This window comes from Lissotriton vulgaris, chromosome 2_2 (genome assembly GCF_964263255.1).
Source record: "Lissotriton vulgaris chromosome 2_2, aLisVul1.2, whole genome shotgun sequence".
Lineage (NCBI taxonomy): Eukaryota > Metazoa > Chordata > Amphibia > Caudata > Salamandridae > Lissotriton > Lissotriton vulgaris.
The window spans coordinates 27,682,824-27,704,800 of record NC_141688.1 but is presented as its reverse complement, the minus strand read 5'-3'; the positions used below and the strand labels follow the sequence as shown (position 1 = coordinate 27,704,800).

General features: G+C 50.4%; 1 protein-coding gene across 5 annotated transcripts in view; it reads left to right on the top strand.

The window, feature by feature from the left end:
* MYO9A (myosin IXA) overlaps positions 1 to 19,684 on the top strand; it is a 1,208,318-nt gene extending 1,188,634 nt beyond the window's left edge. For all 5 annotated transcript variants that reach the window (XM_086959231.1, XM_086959230.1, XM_086959229.1 and 2 more), the window contains one exon: positions 17,654 to 19,684. In XM_086959231.1, coding sequence (XP_086815357.1) covers positions 17,654 to 18,129 — 476 coding nt within the window. In that variant the 3' untranslated portion in view covers positions 18,130 to 19,684. The remainder of the gene's footprint in view (positions 1 to 17,653) is intronic.
* The last annotated feature ends 2,293 nt before the right edge of the window (positions 19,685 to 21,977 follow it).

Sequence of the window (21,977 nt, the reverse complement as noted above, 5' to 3'; positions counted from 1 at the left end):
AATGTTCCCCTTGCCATTTTCAACTCCCCAGCAGATGGCAACCTTTAAGAAGGTCATGCTACATATCTTTGTGTTCCGACTTCCTCTGACATGTTTTTGAGCCCCATAGAGCCACAAAGACTCTCTTTGAATAACCTCCTGCAAGTCCTCCCTAAATGCACACTATTTCCTTGTGACCCGTTATCACATCCATACCAACCCTAATACAGACAACCACACTGGCACCAAGATTCATGTATGTTCCAGTCGAATCAGTGCTGATGGAAGAGCGAGTGCCAACACCAATATCCGAACAAGTACTGACGTCCGCCTGAGTTTGACTGATGTCATGCTACGAGATCACATAAGTGTAACCTTTTATTGTACAGATTTACATTACCCAGTTCCTCTGCTGCGACGCAGCTATCAACAGAGGGTCCACTCTCCTTTTCGCTTGGTCTCTGAACCTGTACAAGAAACACATAGGTCCCTCAGGATCCTGATAATGAGAATGAGGGTGAAGATTGTCTCCATCCTCATTATACTGATGATGCACTATACTTGGATTTACAAAATGCCAGTGGATTATATACCTCCCCTGATGTATGGAGCTTGACTCATCACATGGGCCACCAATAGAAGAAAGGGTTTGTTTGCAGTCGTGGCCTGAAGGGCAGTTAAGGTGCTCTATCTGCAGTTTGCTTCTATTCGGACAAAAACAAATGATTAAGCAGAAATTTTTCAACCAGGGGCTTTTGCTACCATTTAATGATGCCCTGACAGCTATATTGTCCAAACCTTGTTCTTGCCCATCTGTCAGCTGACCAAACAAACACCCTATGCCATTGGCCTGGACCCTATGACCAGGACTTCCTAACTAGGCACCGTACACTGGAGACCCACCTGGGTGAGGCCTCTTCTATTAGGGTCAGACCCAATTCGTTCCCCGCAACTCATCCAGCTAGTCAATCCAAAAGTATTAATGCTTTTGGCAACAAAATGTTTTTGTTCACATGCCTGGTTGTTCGATCCATAAATGTGGTTTGACTGCTGGACTGTTACGTGCATGATCTTTAGGGCATGACTAGCGAATCATGCCTGCCATTCCAGAGGACCTTAAAACTTCTTTGGCTGAGACCGTACTTGAATGACCTCAACGTGCGCTCCCTGCACCGACACGCCGTAGAGATCTGGGACCTGATCTACACCCTCTCGCCCGACGTCGCCTACTTCACAGAAAAAAGGATCAACGCCACCTCCAGCCCGACATCGCCACTGCCATCCCCGACGGCTACAATATCCAGTGAAAAGACCACCCCCACTGCCCAGGAGGAGGTCTCGCCATCGCACACAAGACCCCCCTCCGACTCTCCACATCCAGCACAAGTGACACCTACTCCAGCACAGAACACCTCCACTTCCAGATCCAGACCAGCCCCAGGACCACACTACGCGCCACCCTCATCTATAGACTGCTGAGACCTCGCACCCAGTCACAACTACCATCGCCGAGTCACTGCACCCCAGGCCATTACCTCCACGGACTACATTCTACTCTGGGACCTAAACTTCCACCTTGACATCTGCAACGACCCCGACTCCACCACTCTCCTCGACAACCTTGTCAACCTTGAACTGCAGCAGCTGGTCAACACGCCCACTCACAGAGCTGGACACACCCTCGACCCCATCTTCACAGGAGGGACAAACTTCCGCTTCAGCCACACCACCCAGCCCCTCTGGACAGACCACCACTGCGTCCACTTAACCTTCAACACCACCACCGCACCCAAGCCCACTCCGCGCCTGACATGAAGGAACTGGAGCAAGGTCACAGAGGAACACCTCAACACCACCCTCCGCCAAGCTTCCCCCCCCCCCCCAGCTCCTACTTCCATCTCAAGATCAAGGCCCTCTACGACAACTTCAGCGAACAGACACCACTGCCCTCGAGACCGCCGCCGATAAGCCAACCATCATGACCTGGAACCCCGCCATCGTCGAACACATCACAGCGACCATGAAGAAAACCCACTCAGTAGCCCCAATGGACCCCTGTTCACTGCACATATTCCACAGGGCCGCCGCCAACATCACACCCGAACTAGGACGAATTATCAACGCCTCCTTCAGATCTGGCATCTTCCCAGACAACTGGAAGCGGGCGGAGGTTAAACCCCTCCCCAAGAAACCAACGGGCGACCCAACGGACCTAAAAATCTACTAGCCCATCTCTCTCCTTACCTTCGCAGCCAAAGTCACAGAGAGACTCGTAAATGCCCAGCTGTACCAGGGACACATTGCGGCTCTCATCCTTCTAGACCTCTCCGCTGCCTTCAACACCATTTCACATCGCACACTCACAGCCAGACTTCACGACGCAGGGATACAAGGAGCCGCCCTCGACTGGATCCAATCCTTTCTCTCCGGCAGAACCCAGAGGATCAGACTCCCTCACTTCCTCTCCGAACTCACCGAGATCAATTGCCATGTTCCCCAAGGATCATTGCTCAGCCCCACGCTCTTCAACATCTACATGGCCCCCCTCACCACCATCGTCAGACAGCATGGGCTCACCATAGCATCCTACGCCAACGACACCCAGCTCATCCTCTCACTTACGAAGAATCCTGAAAACACCAGATTCTGCTTCCATGGAATGAAAAATGTTGCAGCCTGGATGAAAGACAGCTGCCTGAAGCGCAACTCCGAGAAGACAGAGGTCCTCATCCTCTGAACACGCACCTCCACCTGGGACAACACCTGGTGGCCCTCTGCCCTCGGGAATCCACCCACCCCTACAGACCATGCACAAATTCTCAGCATCATCCTCAACTCCTCCCTCTGCATGAACCTCCAAATCTACACAGTCACTTCCGCCAGTTTCAACAGCCTGCGCATCCTCTGCAAGACCTTCAAATAGATCCCCCCCCCGACTGTAGAAGGACCGTCATCCACGCGCTCATAACCAGCAGAACGGCAACTCATCTACACAAACTCCAAACCATCCAGAACGCCAAAGCCAGACTCGTACTCGGGACTCCGCTTCACAAACACATGACCCAACCAACACCTACGAGAGCTCCACTGGCGCCCCGTTGAGAAGAGGGTCACCTTAAAACTCCTCACCCTTGCCTATAAATCCCTCAACAACATCTGACCCAAATACCTCAATGAGACTGTCTCCTTCCACGTACTCAAGAGGAACTACTGCTCCTCCGACCTCGCCCTGGCAGAGGTCCCCAGTATCCGCAGAAACAGAGCAGGTGGGAGAGCTTTCTCCTACATTGCAGCCAAGACCTGGAACGAGCTCCCTGTGAACATCAGACGTACTCCCCGACCCTGCACACGTTCAGGAAGGACCTCAAGACCTAGCTCTTCAAGTGATCCGGAGCTGCTCCCCCTTCCCCTCCCCCTAGCGCCTTGAGACCCTCACGTGTGAGTGACGCGCTTTATTAACCCCTGATTGATTGAAGGACAGGCTGTTATATGTGCAGGCCTTGATAGTACCAGTTGCCTTGGTAGTACTGTTGACGCAGTGTGCTTCAAAGGCATGTCTGGATGAGTTTGACTGATTTTTCGGGCAACGGGCTGTTATTCTCTAACAGATACGCCTTTTGATAGGTACAACTCTTTAGGGGGGTTGAGCAGAGTTTGAGAAAGAATTAAAGACAGCCGACCTATTTGCATGCTCTTCGGGATAAATTCAGAAGCTGTTTCTGGGAGCTAGACGAAAGATAATGCCAGCCTTCCCAATCAGTAGTACAGAACACTATCCAATATGATAAAAACTTCTAGCCACAGAGTCCCTACCTTAGAATTATCCCCAAGTATCAGACCGGATCCGGAAATGTTTTTGTGATCAGTACCCTGGCATGCCTGTAGGTGGTGTCGGTCGGCTCCAAGTGGCTGCGTCATCCACGCCGATTGTGACGTGCGCTGTGCCTATGAAGACACCACCCGAGCACACGGACGTCCATTCTTTTCTCTCAGTGCCACTTTTTTTTCAGTGCCAGTCAGCACTGATCCAGTGAGAGCTACCCTTTCAGTCAGTTTTTGAGAGTTTTTTTTTGGTGTGGCAGGAATGTCCTGTAGGAAGGCCAGCTTCGAGCCCTGCAACGCCTGGTCGGAGAAGGACCAGCATCTTGTTTGCCTCTTGTGCATCAAGAGCGACCACAACATTAAGACCTGTGTCGGCTGCCGCGCTGTGAACCTGAAGGCCTTGAGGTAGCGGTGCCTCAAGGACCTGGCGGCTCAAGGTGCAACAACACAACGGACTCAATCCTGGTGGAGAGAAAAGTCACAGGATTAGTATCAGAGCCCAAAATATTTGTTACGCTCAAAGTAGTCAGGTCACTTGAGTAATTCCCACTGCAAAAAGAACAACAAGACGTTGAAGACTACTTTGACTTCACCTCGTTCATTGGCCGGCAAGATGAGGGCGCGTCAACATACAAGGCCTGGCTATGTGGTTGCACCAGCACCTGGGTCGGCAACGTGCGTCCTAGAGTTTCTGGGAGCAGGAGCGACCCCTGTCAAATCCATGAGTTTTATGCAACATGCACCTCATATTTGAGTGGCCCGGTCCCGCTGGCATGCCTTTGGGCACTGCAGCTTAGGGACGGCCCCTTACTGGACCTAAGCCGATGGCTCAGGCAACAGTCGGGCCCCTGGATCTACAGGTAGACCCAGACACGCCAGTCGTACCACCTTGATCTTCCCTGACGGCGGTCACAATGCTGATGCTCCTGGCGCCACCGCCCCCCATTCTGATTTACTCTTACACAGTCGTATGGGCGTCCCCCCGACCCCAATTCCGGCATAGAAAGGAGACATGCCTTACAGGTCCGAGGCTGAGTCGCATTCTTATGGGCTAAGACTCGGGAAGGCTTGGGAGGGGTCGCTGGACACTGAAGAATACCAGAAAACGTGGACTGGTGTAAAGCTTTGGCAGAAGCCAGCGGACTCGACACCTCTCCAGATACTGCCATGCTTTCTCCCCCTACCGTACCTACAGAGGAGGAAGTATCATTTGTAATGGCAAAGAGAAGGGCTGCTGAGGTTCTGGAACTTTGCCTGCCCTCGTTGACAGTGAAGATGAATGTCTTGATGGAGGTGCTTCTTGCGAAAGTATCCCCCTCAAAACCGCTTCTCCCTTTTAATGAAGTTGTTACAGATGTCCTGTTTGGGACCTGGTCTAAGCCCAGCACAGGGGCTGTTCTGAAGAATACGATTGCCCACCTGCACCAGCCCTGCACCAGGGGATCCAAACTTCCTCACACAACACCCTACCACCGGGAGATTTGTGGTTATAGCCTCCACCTCCCATGGCGCATTTCCTACCGCACCCCCGGACAGGGAATCCATGTGAAAGGACACCTTAAGGAAGAATGTGCTTGGCACAATGGTCCATGAACACATGCATGCCTTTAGGCCCGTTGTTCCCACACACTGTGGGATTCAGTTGCGCAAATGCTGCTGGCAGTCTCGGAGAAGGCCCAGGATGTTGCTGATAGGAGGGATGCAGCCAAATTCCTCATCCCCTGTGACTGGATGCCACTGACTCCCTGTGTGGAGCGGTTTTATCAGCGGTGACCTTACAGTGCCATTCCAGGATGAGGATAGCATGCTCTTCTGGGGATGTCCATGCTTTGGTTATGGACATGCCCCATTGGAAGCTCTTGCCTCTTCAGAGAGAAGACGTAATCTGAAAGAAACAGGTTAGTATTAGATTCCTTACCTTAGAATATCCCCAGACGTCAGACTGGATCCAGAAAATTTTGCGTAGCAGTACCCCTGCGCGCGTCTGTAGGCGTCGTTGGCGCCGGGATGACGTTGTCAGAGTACTTAGACGCCGCCCTCGCGCTTTGACGTCAGTTTTTCCTTTTTCCGCGTCAGCAAGCGCAGGTCTGGAGAAAGCGGTACCCTTTAGTCACTTTTCGACTAAGCTTTTTGGATCCTTTTTGGATGGCCCTGTGCCGACTGCAACTGACTGATGTCAGCTACTAACCTGTGCCTACATTGCCTGGGGCCCGACCACGATGACAAGTCGTCCCCGACTGTCGGGCCTTGACGTCGAAGGCTAGGTGGGAGCGGTCCCATAAGCACCTCGAGCTCCGGCAGTCAGCCCCGCGCCGCTCGAGGTCCCGGTTCGGAAGGAGGTCGAGGACCTGTTGCGGGGCTGGAGTCATCACAGCTCGGCGAGTCGCCACCACTTGTCGGGCTCCAAGTCTTTAGGTAAGAGTCACAATAAGTCGAGAGGCGACATCGCTCTTCTGACTCCCCCCGACGCTCGCGCGACGCGGCCGGGGGTTTGGGTGACACCGCCGACGTGGCTCCGCCGGAGCCGCAGACGTCGCGGCCTGCTCCATACCCACCGGTCCCTGGGCAGAATGCGACGCCGGAGGAGATCGATGCCTTCCTCATGGCCGTGAGGTCGCTCTCTCCTCCGTCGGGTTCCGCTGCGCCTTCGGGCCAAGCGGCCCCGACTGGGAGCCCAAGCGGGCCAGGTGATTCGGCCCCGGCACGTGCTTCGGCCCCGGCGCCGTCAGCGACTTCGGTCCGGCACCGCAAGGCCCCACTGGATCCGGTTCCAGATCTGGGTCGCCGCTGGTCAACCTTACGACCCCGTCGGCATCGGCTCCTAGGGTGTCATCCCCGGCATCGTCCCCGCACGACGCCGTCCCTAGTCGCCCCTCGGTCCGGATCCGTCGGAGCGGCGTCGCTCGACGCCGCATTCGGCGCCGGCCGAAGAGGAATTCTTTGAGGATCTGGGTCCATCCTTTATCCCTGAATTTCAGGATATGGACGACGAGGGAGACTGGGTGGGGGGGGGGTGTCTGAGGACCCCCTGTCACGTGAGTGCCTGTCATATCAGGACTGGGCACAGGAACTAGGGGAAGCCAGTGGCCTGAATACCTCCCCAGACACTGGTTTTGTCTCCCCTTCCTACCGTGGCGACGGAGGAGGGGGCTTATAGTGTAGTGCTGATGAGGGCAGTCAAGGCCTTGGCTCTTGAGCTCCCTGTCGCAGCAGTGATGTCTAACATCATCACAGAGGTCCTTAAACCGCAGGTAAGCTCCCCAGAGCCTCTACTGCCGTTTAATGAGGCTCTCACAGACGTCCTGTTGGGCACTTGGTCCAGGCCCACTACAGGTCCCCCTGTAGATAGGAACGTCGCTAGGCGCCACCGCCCAGCCCCGGGCGACCCTAGTTTCTTGTCCACCCACCCCACCCGAGAGCCTGGTTATCCAGGCCTCTACTTCCCAATCCGCATTCCCAACTGCACCACCAGATCGGTAATCCAAGAGGTGTGAACAGTTCGGAAAGAAGATGTTCTCCTCCCTTAGTTTGGGGTTGCGGTCGGTCAACTTCGTGCCTCTTGAGGGATACGGTTGCGGCCGTGCTGCCTGAGTGCCCGGAGGGAGCCCGGGTGAAACTCGCTCATGCCCTCGCAGAAGGAAGGGACGCAGTGCGGTACTCTATACGATATGGACTGGATACCACGGACTCGCTAGGAAGAGCGATTTCCACGTTTGTGGCGGTTCACCATCACGCCTAGCTGAGGTCCGCCACCTTTTTGGCTGATGTCCAAAACACCCTTATGGACATGCCGTTCGATGTTAGCCACCTCTTCGGTGCAAAGGCAGATCATGCGCTGGAACGCTTTAAGGACTCTAGGGCTACGGCCAAGTCCTTGGGCCTGTCGACCCCGCGCCAGCAATCTTCTGCCAAGCGCTCCTTTCATGGCCACAAAAGGGGTGCTCCCACACGTCCTGCCAGCCATAGGCCGCAGACTAACATTCAGCGCGAATGGCGGACCTGGTTACCGTCGCGGCGGTAAAAGGGGACAACGGCGCGGCCAGTCCACATCCACCCCGCAGCATCCTCCTCAAAGCCTTCCTAGTCCAAGCTTTCAGGCCCATTTGACGCCAGTGGGGCGCTGGATTCGCCATCACCTCCTCCACTGGCGCACCATCACATCGGACAGGTGGGTGCTGCAAATCGTCCGAAGGTGCTACTCCCTCCACTTCGAGGCGACCCCTCCAGCCATGCCACCGCAGTACCACCGCGTGTCAGGGGATCACTTGCAACTTCTGCAAGAGGAAGTTTCGGCCCTCTTGGCCAAGGGGGCCATCAAGTGCATTCCTGGGCCAGAAGTAGGACGTGGTTGTTACTCCCACTACTTTCTGGTTCCCAAGAAGGGCAAAGGGGGCCTACGCCCTATCTTGGACCTAAGGAACGTCAAGAGCTTCCTCCGGAAGGAGAAATTGAAGATGCTGGCTTTGGCTCAGGTCTTAGCTGCCCTGGACCCAGTAGACTGGATGGTAGCGTTGGAGTTGCAGGACGCATATTTTCACATCCCCGTCCTGCCGGCCCACCTGCGCTACCTGCGGTTCACGGTAGGCAGCGAGCACTTTAAGTTTACCGTGCTCCCCTTCGGCATTACCAGCGCCCCACGGGTGTTCACAAAAGTGATGGCGGTGGTCGCAGCTCATCTGCGCAGGTTAGGGGTTTCAGTCTTCCCCTAACTCGACAACTGGTTGTTGAAGGCGGGCTCACCCCAGACAGTCGTCAGCCACCTCCAGACTACGGCCGACCTCCTGCACCTGCTGGGGTTCTCCATCAATGTGCCAAAGTCACACCTGTGTCCCTCTCAGAAGCTCCTCTTCATCTGAACGGTTCTAGACTCGGCGCAGTTTCGGGTTTATCCTCCCGAACAGCGGGTTCGGGATATTCAGGCTCCGATTCCGATCTTTCAGCCCTCATCCTGAGTCTCGGCCAGGTTGACGCTGCGGCTTCTTGGGTTGATTGCCTCCTGCATCCTTCTGGTGCATCACGCCAGGTGGCGGATGCGAGCTCTGCAGTGGGACCTGAAGTTTCAATGGGCCCAGCATCAGGGCAACTTGTCCGACCAGGTCTTGATCTAGGAGGGCACTTCAAGACAGTTGCAGTGGACCGCGATTGGGTCAGCGGCAGATCCCTCTCCCTACCCCAATGGAGTACGTAGTTGTGACGGACACGTCCCCCCAGGGCTGGTGGGGCCACATGTGAGAGGCAGAGGTCAGAGGCCTCTGGTCTCCGGCAGAGTCCCGGCTCCACATCAACCTTCTGGAGCTGCGGGCGATCCAGCTTGCCCTGAAGGCATTCCTCCCCTCTGTCCGGGGGAGTGTAGTGCAGGTGTTCAAGGACAACACCAACGCCATGTGGTACTGCAACAAACAGGGCGAGGTGGGGTCGTGGACCCTATCCCAGGAGGCTCTGCGCCTCTGGCAGTGGCTGGAACATCAGGGCGTGACCCTGGTGGTTCAACACCTAGCAGGTTCCCTGAACGCCAGGGCGGACGAACTCAGTCGTCGGTGCATGATGGATCACGAAAGGCGTCTGAACTCGGACATGGCGCAAGACCTCCTTCAGCAGTGCGGAGAGCCTTGGTTAGATCTATTCGCCACAGAAGAGAACGCACAATGTCATCAGTTCTGCGCGTTGGAATTCCCAAGGCAGCACTCGCTCGGAGACGCTTTTCGTCGCGAGTGGAGCTGCGGTCTGTTGTACGCCTTTCCGCCTATACCACTTCTGCCCAGAGTGCTGAAGAAGATCAGGCGCGATCGGGCCCAAGTCATCCTTGTAGCTCCAGACTGGGCACGAAGATACTGGTATCCCGAGCTACTCAGCATGTCAGTCGATCCCCTGATTCGTCTGCCTCTTCAGGAGGACCTTCTGTCGCAGCAGCAGGGGACAGTCCTCCACCCGAACCTGTCCAGTCTCCACTTACGTGCGTGGAGATTGAGCGGCGGCAGTTGAGGCCATTTGACTTGCCTCCTGAAGTCTGTGATGTGATTCTGGCAGCCAGGCGTCCCTCCACAAAATCGGTATACGCATGCAGGTGGAACAAATTTGTGACATGGTGCACAGCAAAGGCTTTGGATCCCCTTTCTGCCCCTCTTTCAGAGGTTCTCCTCTTTCTTCTTTCTCTTGCCCACCAGGGCTCTGCTCTGGGCACTCTAAAGGGCTACCTCTCTGCCATTTCCGCCTTCTTAAGGCTCCCTGATCAGCCCTCTTTGTTTAAGTCCCCAGTTGTGAATAGGTTTTTGAAGGGCATCACTCAAATGTTTCCTCCTGTTCCTGTTGTGATGCCTCGGTGGGACTTGAAACTTGTTCTGACTTATCTGATGTGCACTCCCTTCGAGCCACTTCATAACTGTCCTCTTCGTCTCCTTACTCTTAAGACTGCATTCCTGGTTGCCATCACTCTTCCAGGAGAGTGAGTGAGCTCCAGGGTCTATCTTCTCAACCTCCTTTCCTTTCTGTCCATCCGGACAAAGTTGTGTTGCGGATGCGACCCTCTTTCCTGTCCAAGGTAGTCACAGCCTTCCACTTCGTGCAGTCCATCACCTTGCCCACCTTCTTTCCACCTTCGCATCCCTTGAAAGAGGAAGAGAGGCTCCACCGCCTGGACCCAAAACATGCTCTCCCATATTATCTGGATCGCACACGTCAGTTCCGGGTGGATGACCAACTCTTTGTTGGTTAAGTGGGCGCTAAGAAGTGACGGGCCGATGGGTCGTCTTGTGCATTAAGGCTTGTTATTCTCTGGCTAAAAAGGAGCCCATTCCACTCAAGCCACAGCGGTTACTACAGCCCTGGGTCTGGGAGTCCCCTTGCAGGACATCGGTCAGACAGCTACGTGGGCCTTGCTGCACACGTTCGCAAGACACTACTGCCTGGACAGCCAAGTCCGGAGAGATGGCTTTTTCGGCCGTTCCGTTCTCCAGGACTTTCTGGTGTGATAATTGGTTCGCATACCCACCACCGGGGTTGGTATTGCTGGGGTATCTATTCTAAGGTAAGGAATCTAATACTAACCTGTTTCTTTCAGATGCACAAGTTACTTACCTTCGGTAACGATATATCTGTAAGAAACAGTAGTTAGTATTATATTCCTTACCGCCCCACACATCCTCCCTGTTCTGCGAACCGATATCTAGGGTTACGGTCATCTCCTTTCAGGGCCCTAGTTTTCACGGCACCAGTGTTGGTTTTTTATCATGGCTCTGCGTTTCTGGCGCGGAAAAGCTGTGTATAAGAACTGACGTCAGCGCGCGAGGGCGGCGTCTAAGTACTCCGACATCATCCTGGCGTTGACGACGGAAGCGGAGCAGCGGACGACGCCTACCGACGCGCAGGGGTACTGCTACGCAAAATTTTCCAGATGCAGCCTGACGCCTGGGAATATTCTAAGGTAAGGAATCGAATACTAACTACTGTTTCTTACAGATATATCGTTACCGAAGGTAAGTAACTTGTGCTTCAGCGGTGAAGTGCTAAAAGGACAGCTGGGCTACGCCCATGTTCTTGGGTCTTTCCATGGTCCCGCTAAATTTGTTCCTCAAGAAGAAGTACAAAATGCTCACGCTTGATCAATTCTTCTACGCCTTGGACCCGGCATACTGGATGGTAGCGTTGGACTTGCTTCACAGATCAGCAAAGAGATCTTAAGAATGGTGCCCAGTAGGAGGATGGGTCTTGACGGAGATAATTTAGGATGATGGCATTTTGTCATTGTGAATATCGTTGATCATGTGTTCTTTTGCATTTCGCTGTCATTGCTATGTATTGCAACTGAACAGGGGAAGGGGGGGGCGTGACCTGTGGAGGCAAGATGGATGCGCTTTAGTCCCACTCTGATGCATATTCCCCTTATCCGATCAGTCGATGAGGTGTGGCGCAGCGGCTAGGGTGCCTGACTATGGACCCCGGCGTGCTCTGTTCGACCCCGGCGGCAGGTTAACCTAGCACCATGTGACCCTGGGCAATAGCTCACTTACTCTTCCCGACGTCCCCCAGTGCCTTGACACCCTCAGGTAATTGTGCGCTTTACAAATACTGGATTTCATTTCATTAGTAATCGGTCACGGAGCGCCATCCTGTGGCGCACAGCAGCGGCTTCCCTGACCTCATTGGACTGTTTTGGTGAGAGAGCAATTAAAAAACAATGCCCGGATCACCACAGACGCAAATAGACGGTCTGCAGCTGGTGCAGTGGCGAGTCAAGGAGCTGCAAGCGTGAGGGATACCGGAAGTTGAACCGCACTGTCACCGAGGACTGCGGTGACAAGGTGAGGAGCAGTGGTGGTGAACACTGAAGGATTGCCTGAGCTCCGACTATGGATGACAGCCCAATGGACTCCACGGGGTGTGGAGGCCGAGGCTCGTCCGAGAGGGCCTGGACTGAGGGTGAGCAGTGGGGCACTGAGATACAGTGTTGGATGCCTGCCCCTCTCCCGCTCACCACACTGATTACACTGAACTGGCTGCATTGAAAGGAGACCTCTAGCTCTGGGGGCTGGGTCCCCACTGGACAGTGGGACTGGAAGGTGAAAAAAAACTGCAGGGCTGGCTGTTAAATAGACTAACTGAGGAGGGAGCAGCCGTGATGGGCTCCTCAGGACCGTAGATAGGGTCCGAGGGAGGCTGGAAGAGAGCACACAGCTGGAGTATGGCCCCCTTAACTAACCACTCCGCGGGTACAGATCAAGTTACTTGGAGCTGGAGGGATCCAATTGACCAGTGGTGCTTCTTATCGGGACACTGAGGACTCCGGTGTGGAGGCATTGGTGCTTCTGACACCTGAGGGAAATACACGAAAGCCAACTGTGGAATGGCTCTGCCGTGCGGCAGCCCTCCTCTCCTCATTGATGCACTGGGCTTCACTCCTGTGATGGTTCTAGGTGGTGCTGCAGGATACTAAGCCCTACTGGCCCAGATTGTTCTCAATGCGCCCGAGTCTTTTGGAGCGTGGAGGAGACACTCCCAGGCACCTGTAGGCTATAAACAGGCAGGTCCCAGAGTGCTACACAGCTGGTCAATGCATGTCGTACACCACTCCCTCCACGGCTGAAAACTGGTTAACATAACCACTCCATTGGAGTGGAAGAGACACCGTTCACGAATGCTAGTGCATAGCAGGGGTCACGGGAATGGGCTGCAAACATGGCTCTGGATCTAGAACCTCCTCACACTCCTCGGCCATAATGGAATCAGAACAATTGGACTCACAAGGCCCACCCCTTCCCCCTGAGGACAGATTTGATGATATACTGAATGCTATAGAGAGATCTCTTGTCTTGCTGGAATCAAAAATACTGCGGCGGCATACCTCACACTGCTCCATGCAGACCATAGAAAGCTGTTTGACCAAGTGGCAACTACGGAACAAAACCTGTCAGTGCTACAACCGTGGGAATGTGAGGGCAGAATACGACACATGGAAGACAGGGTGGAGGATGCGGAGGGATTCAACAGTGTCTGCTCAATTGGCCTGCCGGAGGGCGGGGTCCAGGAATGCCGTTCTCCTTTGTGGAGCGGTGGATCAAGGAGCTGCTACCTGCTTATTCCCTGTCAGCATATTTCACAATTGATTGGCAAACTGCATCCTTCCAGGAGACAAGCAGCAGGCTTGGGACCCTGCCCGTTCATCGTCAAGGTCCGACAATTTCGGGACAGGGACGCAATATTACGCGAAACACAGAAATTGCAGTTGATCAGACTAGAGAGTGCTTGTGTGATGTACTTCCCAGACTACATTCTTGAAGTGCAGCATCAATGTGGCTTCTTCTTACAAGTGAAGCAGAAACTCAGACAGCTGGCTATTCAATACTTTGTTGTTTCCTGCGAGGCTTCGTGTGGTGGCTGGCGGAAAGGTTAGATTCTTTAACCAGTCCCATGCGTTCTGTAGTGTGTCAGAGTCCACTGGACAGTTCTCAGGTCCTCAACCAGGCAACAAGGTGGAAAACGGAACACCAGGAAAGGGGCTCCTAGACCACACTGGTGGAGGAGCAAGACAACCCCACCCAGGCTGACTGCAGTGCCGGACCTCGAACAAATCGTCAGAGAACGGCAGTAGGCTGTTTGAGAAGCAGAATGCATAGCAGATTCCCCCAATGTCTCTGAAAAAGACGTAGTGTCCACCCGATCATCCGGATATGAGGACTCCTCAGTGATTTGTTCGTCAGACACTAACTCGCTAATCCTACCAGACATTGCACCAAAGATGTCTGATGCTTTTATTTGTTGTGCAACACAACACAGGTATGGCTATGTCAGCCCTGGTGGAATGGGATGCATTAAAGGATACACTGCGGAGCAATGCCTGTGTATGCGGAAACAAGTGGAGGCAGAATTGCTAGACGTGGAACGCACCCTAATAACACCTGAGACACTTGCTGCTGCCACTTCCTCCTGCGCACCTAAACTAACAGATGCATGTAAAACGCATGCAACACTGATCGAGATGCGTGAACTACATGGCACACTCAGTGAGAACACATACGACAGCTGACCACTCAGGAACCCTTTTGGCCTGGCTGATTAGACATCAACAGCCTGTGAGACCCATCACTGCATTGTTATCTCCCGGTGGTTTGATGCAATACACGAGGTGGTCCTCCAATACATGAAATTATATCAATCGACTCTGGGAGCGTCAGACTTGGACATAAGCTCTTCCTTAGAAAATCTTACTTTCTCTCCCGCTGAGATCCAGGGTACCGCCCGGTATACCGTGAACCGTGAATAGACTGTAGTCACGCCCGGTATACCGCCCGGTATACCTGGCGTATCTGCAGTCTATTCACAAGACTCTAAAGCCGCCCGACGGCCACTGGATTCATTTGGCGGCAAGATCCATTCTGTTATTAGGTACTGACTACAGGACCCCATCAGTGTATTGGTTGGTCCGACCCTGCCCCCAACTCCATTTTGATTCGGCTTGAGACAATTTGCAGTTCGGGACTCTAACACTGCGCCTCCGCCTACCTTCGTTAACCCAATCATGCCTACCAAACGAATACGATATCGGATTTTTCGAGCCTTCATGGACAATACCTGCATAACCTAGAGTGCACCGAGTAGATTCCTTCACTTGCTAGGAACCCGCAACTTAGCCCTTTGAACTTCTTCGGACAGAACCATGACAGTACAGTACTGCTCATTGCCCACTTCACTTACCAAACTGGCAACCCGGTCCTGATGAAGATCCTGACTAGATAGGATCGAAACACCGCCGACCCTACGTACAGAGCAACTCACGGCGCACCCTCAGCCTTGGTTTCCAAACGAATTTTTTGTTATTCATTCATTGATGACGAACCATTGCTTCTGTACATAATGTTTTTCACTTTGTCACCTTGTGTCCCTCGCTGTGTTTTCCCACCTGTCACTCACGCCGTCACTCTTTGTTTCACGAGCACCAAGTGCACAAAACCCCCTTTGTTGCCATTGCATTTCATGCCAACAGTGCTTTTACAACTGTCCTGTATAAGATGTGATTTTAATATGATTCTATATGCACTTTTCAAAATTGATAGTCTCTCCTTCTTTCGCGACCGTGTAATGTCTTGTACATGAACTTATTTTTGCCTTTCTCATTGAATCCGATTGAGATATTGTTGCTCAAAACACATATATACCGAGATCTCAATCTGGTTTATGGGTTATACTCCTGTTGTTTTTTCCTGGGTCATTCCTTAGTCAAGCATTCTGGAAAACCACTTTGAAACAAAATTGAGGAGACATTACACAAGAGGTACAAACACAACTCACAGTGCAGTATGTACATGTTATGGGCAACGGGAGGCTTCTTACTAGGTGGTTCACATACACTCTCCATATCCAGGCCGCAATAGACGTGGGGCCCCTGCAAAACGGCTGGGAAACAGATTTTGCCCTTCCATGCGCACCCAAGGTATGGGACACGTTACTAGCGAGCCTTACATCTGTTCCCTGCAATGCAAGGTGCCGATTGACACAGTATTATATATGCATAGGGCTTATGTTACCCCAGACACAATTCATTGATATTTTCACAGAGGAGCATGTTTCCCCTGATGCAGTCATTTTGATACTGACATCCAACATGCTATGGTCATGTCCCACATTGCGCCACTATTTGGGGAGGGGTGACGCAGCACCTGTCCGAGGTCACTGATAGAGCACTCTCAAATTCATGGGAAGTCTGTATACTGGGCATGTTAGCAAAAGACCAGAAACGCCGAGCTACTACTAGATTCTTGGACCTTAGTTTAGTGGTAGCTAAACACCTCTGGCCAGATGTATGAAGCTCAAATGGGTTCGCAAACGCCGAAATTCGGCGTTTGCGAACTCATTTCAGCAAAATGGTATGTATGTAGAAAATCAATTCAAAATAAGGAATCGCAAATTTGCGATTCCTTATTTTGCGATTGTATTTAAGGAATCGCAAAATTTGCGATTCCTTAAATGCCATGTATGATGCAAAAAAAATTGCTAATTGTCCCTACGGGATCGCAAATTACCACCAACTTCCAGCTGGTCGTAATTTGCGAATTTCTTGAAAAATGCCAATTTTAGCATTTTTCAAGTCACATGATGCACATACATGCCCTTAGGGCATGTATGTTCACCACATGTGCACCCATGCTTATTTCAGGGGTGCAACAGGGTGTCCTTTGGACACCTTTGCACCCTTGAAATTATTCTCAATTTGCGATTAGCAAATTACGAATCGCAAATTGAGAATAATTTCACATTCATTCCTATGCGCCTCCTGGCCCATAGAAATGAATGGGAAATTATTCCTTAATTGCGATTAGCAATTTGCTAATCGCAATTAAGGAATTTTAAGAAATTGCTAAAAAATAGCGAATTTCTACATACATACCATTTTGCAATTCTCAAATAGCGATTCCTTAAAAATCGCTATATGAGCTAAACATCCCTCGTTACATTGATGTCTGCATTTGTGTTTTTTCACCGTTTTTTGCCTGCTCCATTGAGTTTGAAACCCATAGATTTCTATGCTTTTTAAAGTGGTAAAGTCTCTCAAGAATAGTACATGCCTGCCCTTGTACTTGCGTGTGAAGTCAAGAGACCCGCTTTAGTTAGATTTGTATTTATTCTGGTGTACACCGGAGCAGTAACAGACTCAGTATTCCTTATGTGTAGAATTCCAGAATGTTTTGGTAATCATTCCTTTTATGGTGTCTGGGTACATAAAAAAACGAATCGGTCCAGTTTTGTTTAAGGCTGCAAGGGTTAAGACTCAAAAGTGATGGTGTACATTTTGTGGGGTTTGAGGAATTGCAGTAGTCCTCCTTCTCCTTGGCTGGGTATTTGGCACTCCTTGGATAGATGGACAGAGCATGTAGCTGGGATGGCAGGTGGGCTAGTGGGGGGCTGGCATCCTGTAGTACTGTGAGTTTGCAGAGTCATTGGGGTTTTCACTGCTTGTAATAACTGGGTGAAAGTGTCAATTACATGATATCTCAGGTATGAGCTGTCTCACGGACATACCCTGATGGCATCTGCTATACAGTGATGAGGGGACTGTCTGTTAGAGAAAGTTCTCCTAGGAGATTAAGAAAATGGAGCCCTAGATTGCTTGGCTAGTTAGGGATATTGTTTCCTCGAGTGTGTCTGCTCACTGCTTTATTTTCTGCCAGTACTGTTTGAGACGGAACACCCAGCCTTACATCAGGATAGATGTCATGTTACATCTAGCGCTTTCAAACACATCTATAATACACTTTACAATAAATCTCAGCTAGTAAGACACTTAATTTCTCAGTCCTAGCAATAGATTGATTTAATTAAATTATATTTGTTAATTCATTTTTGCTTTCTTGTTTTGTGACAGAAAGAAGCTCGGCACTTAGTTCTCCAAGGTCTTTCAAGGCCGAGGCAAGCAGCAGAATGCGGCGGCAAATGAGAAAGCAGAATGAGTCAGTGGACTCTGTGGACTCAGCAGTTTCTTCTCAGTCATCCACATCCTCCTCATGCTTACCTCACATGACCAAAAAACGTTTCCACATTCATGCCCGGTCACCTTTTTACAGAGGGATTTCGGACAGCAGTGAGCTGCGCCCAACACTGGAGAACTTAACAGAGCAGCCAAGGGGTGTGGATGACCGGCCGCAATTTACTACCCGAGGGACCTTTAATCCAGAAAAGGGCAAGCTAAAACTTAAAAATGTGAAAAATGTGCCCCAGAAAACCAAAGAACTCTTGGAAGGGGGAGCCACTGTAGCAGGGCGCAAAAGACCTGCGGATCCAGACGGAGGCAGTACCAACCAGCAGCTTGTACTTTTTGGCAGCAATGAATTTATGGTGTGAAACCACCAGCTCCAGAGGGAAGAGTGACTTTTCATGGAAGCTGCATCTTGCCTTTGTTGAAATCCCTGCTTATGTGGAGATCCCGCCCTTCTTCACATTGCTGCTTGATGTCCATCCTGACCTTCATTCCCACCTCCATTGTCCGCAAGCTACCTAACTTGCCAGAGCACCAGGAGGAAGCCAATTGTTCATGTCAGGAAAAATGTTTGTCAGGACACTTTCAGTTATGGCCTTAACAATGTCTAATTTAAAATTCAAAGGGGCAATTGCCAAACTATGGTAATAACAATGGGAGAGGAAGCAGAGCAGGCTAGTGATCCATTACTGAATCCTGGCCAAAAGAATCGCTTGGGCAGGTCCTAGTGATACAGCATGGAGAAGGGGCGCCAGTTCTATGGCCAGTATGTAGCCGAGGTACAGGGGACCCAGATTTTTTATTACTTGGGCCGAGCTGGGAGAGTTTGAAGGTCTGCCTATTCTTTGTATATGTCATGTGTGCATATCGTACGAACCCAGTGTCTCAGGCACCAGAAGGAATCTATCAGTTCATGATGAGTGACAGGGGAGTCTCACAGATGTTTATCTGTCATCAGGGTAGAGGCAATTTTTACATTTGTGGGCATGGTTTCATCTATCAGCTTTGAAGCACCGTCCAGATAGCATAGTGTTACTTCTGCTTCTACTTCGGGTCATTTTTAACGGTCTGTTACATTGCAGAGAGGAGGGTAGCATTGCCTTTATAAATGGAAATAAAACTATAGGTCCAGACACTTAATAAACATTTCGGGTTCTGTCACATTTCTCCGCCCTACTCTGCTGATAATAAGGGGAAGGAAGGCTTATTAAGTGCATAGCTGTTCACGAAAGGGCAATTTGTTATGGCAGATTATGTGAGGAGTGTCTCTGCAGTACTACTGTTACTTATACAGCCAGGGTAATAATGTCTTTGAGAACCTTGTAAATTTGATTAACAAAAGGCTTACATGCAGTTAAAGTTCTCCAAACATCTGAGTGAGGTATATGTTTTCAGTCACAGAGCGGCGTGCTGCATCAGATTACGAGTTGCTTGTTTTATAGGTGTTCGGTTGTTCTGTTAGCTCACTGCAGACCACCAGCCAGTGTCCTTGCATAGCGTCATAGTGGGTTTCATTGCTTCATGACTAAAAGTGTGTGAACTTTACATGTAGACTAAGTTTCAGACATGAGTTGCAGAGCTGAATGGGATGTATGTTGCAAGAATGTCACTGACAGATATTCTCTAATGTGTGAGAACCCAGTAGATCAGCTGACCACTCTGAGCTAATAAGGCGTAGGAACTGTCATTCCATTCTAGAGATACTGAGGCATATGCAGTAACACAAAATCATGAGAAGCATGGCACCTGTCTGTGTTGGAACCGAGACTGTTTGTATCACTGTACACGTGGACAGGGTTCTCCATTTGGAATATTGGAGGCATACTTTGGTGTCGCCATTGAACTCTGTTTGGTTAATATGTGAGTCTTGGGCTTGTGTGTAAAGAATTTGCATATTGTCATGGTTTATCAGGAGCATTGCGTGTCACAAGAGAAAGAAAGAGATCGCCTATCGTCTCTGGCCATGGAAGCAGTAAACTCAAAAGCATGTTTCATCATATATGTTACATGGTCTCTTTTTCTGTCAGTGGGAGCCATATCCTAGTACCTAGTGTCATAGTTTAAGCTAGCCATGTCCTCTAGCTATGAACTATTCTTGCCCTGACAGGGTGAGTTGTCAGTAACATGTTGGGCTGCGCTACTTGTGGTCTGACAGTGGGATCTGGCCATTTTAGGTCAGTGTGAGCTATGCATGTCTGGTCAGTGTTGGATAGCCGTGTCTCGCTGATGGTAATTATCTGTACTATGTCAGTGTGAGCTTGTCATGGCCTGTCACTGTGATAATTGCAGATTTTGTTGGTGTGAGCCACCTCTGAGGAGAAGTGAGCTTTCTGCACAGGTGAAACATGCTCAGTTGTAGTGAGCCATGTCCTTTCAGTGTCTCCATCCTATCAGACGTTGAATGAATAGTGTCTAATGGAAAAAAGACCCTTGTCCAGTATGATGTAGTTGTATTTTAGCAAATTAGGTTCTAATTGGTCAGAGTACAAGAGAGATCGTATGGTAAATAGTTCACACCCTTTGAGAGTTACAAAGCTGTATTGGTTAAAGCGAGAATTGTCCTGTCTGAGGGAACCAGTTCTGTCAGTGGTATGCACCACCAGAGAGTGAATGAGCCACATCTTCCAGGGGTATTAGTTAAAAGAGTAAACAAAGTGTACAAGGTATGTGAGTAATGTTTTCTTGGATTGTAAGCCATGTTCGCTTGTAGGGTGACTCTGGTGTGTATTTGCTTAGGCTTCAGTCATTACGTCCTGCAGAGGCTGAATTTGATTGGCAGACCTGCACAATGTGTTTAAATCACAGACATTAAATTAAATGCAGAATGTTAAAGAACACCATGGACCCACAGAGGCCGATGTTTGTGATGCGCCAGAGAAAGAAAGATTAGATTACCTGTTTGAAAATGTACTCCAAGGCAATGCTATAGATCGTACATGGTGCAATTGAGGTGTTTGATGTAACTGGGAGTGATGGCATCATCTTACAGCATTATGATTCTAGAGAGGGGTATATAGCATTGTGATTTATTTTTGACAACACACTTGTGTTCTGCTTCTCCCCGTTTTGTTTTTTCAGCTTGCTTGAAAGAGACATTCTCCTTTCTGATTCCAAATGTCAGTATTACTTGCCAGAAACCCTTCATAAATACTTGAAAATGTTGATAATGTTTTTTATTTTATTTTGTTTCTTCTGGTTGTGCCATTTCCCGTGCAATAGGGGCAGCAGATCCTAAATTATATCAAATGTGTGTGGGTGTTGACAAGTTAGTGGTGATAATTATAGATAGTTTAGGAAAGTTAACCCAGGGCATATTCAGTTGACATGTTTGTCAGTAGAAATGGCAGGAAATAGGATTGATGCTTTTGCAGAGTAGAAAAAGGTACCATCTCAGATTCCGCTTATGTGTTGCTAACATTTTTGTGCCCAACAGTGATCAGACCTTCAAATCCAGGAAAAGCCTGATCAGAGATATGGGAAGGGCTTACTTTTATATTGATTATTTGAGAAGCAAGACCTGTTTCCATACTGTGGTTTTCTTGAAAAACCAGGGGAAATTATCAGACATTTCCAAAGGAGGATGAGATCATGCCAAGGGTTATTCCTGGAGCAATTGAAAGGTTGTTGTACTGAAATCAATTTTGTAAGTAAGTGCAGGAAAATGTAGGTGGCACGGAGCGAGATAATAGAATGGAACTCTGGTGCAACACGTTCCGGCCATGCCTCACCTCCACTGGAACCCTACACATCCTTTCTCTGCCACCTGTTCTTTTCTGAAAGGAGACAGATATCCTTATCTGCTTGCAACCATTGGCCTAACCGATCTTATTCTGGGTAAGTGATCGGTGTCCTGATACCTGGCCCCACCACCTTTCTGTACTTTGTGATACTTCCACCCTTTGGCGTGCTGCAGTGAAGGGTGCTAATGCTGATACAATTGATCTTTCCTGACTTTGAAGCCCATCTTTGCTACGCTCCCTGAACACCTCAGTTCATATGCCACTCGTCTCTCTGGAGCTCCAGAATTTGCCTTAGACTTTCCTTCCTCCTTTTTATGAGTCCCTCTTAAATTGTGGAAACCAGAACTGCGGCCAAAATGAACATTAGAGTCGCTTCTGCTGTATGAACCTTGATGCCTCTGTTCCAGTCTCTCATTGAGTGTCAGACAAGGTTTCCTCGTGAAGCTGCACGCCTGTAAAAGTGAATGTACCGA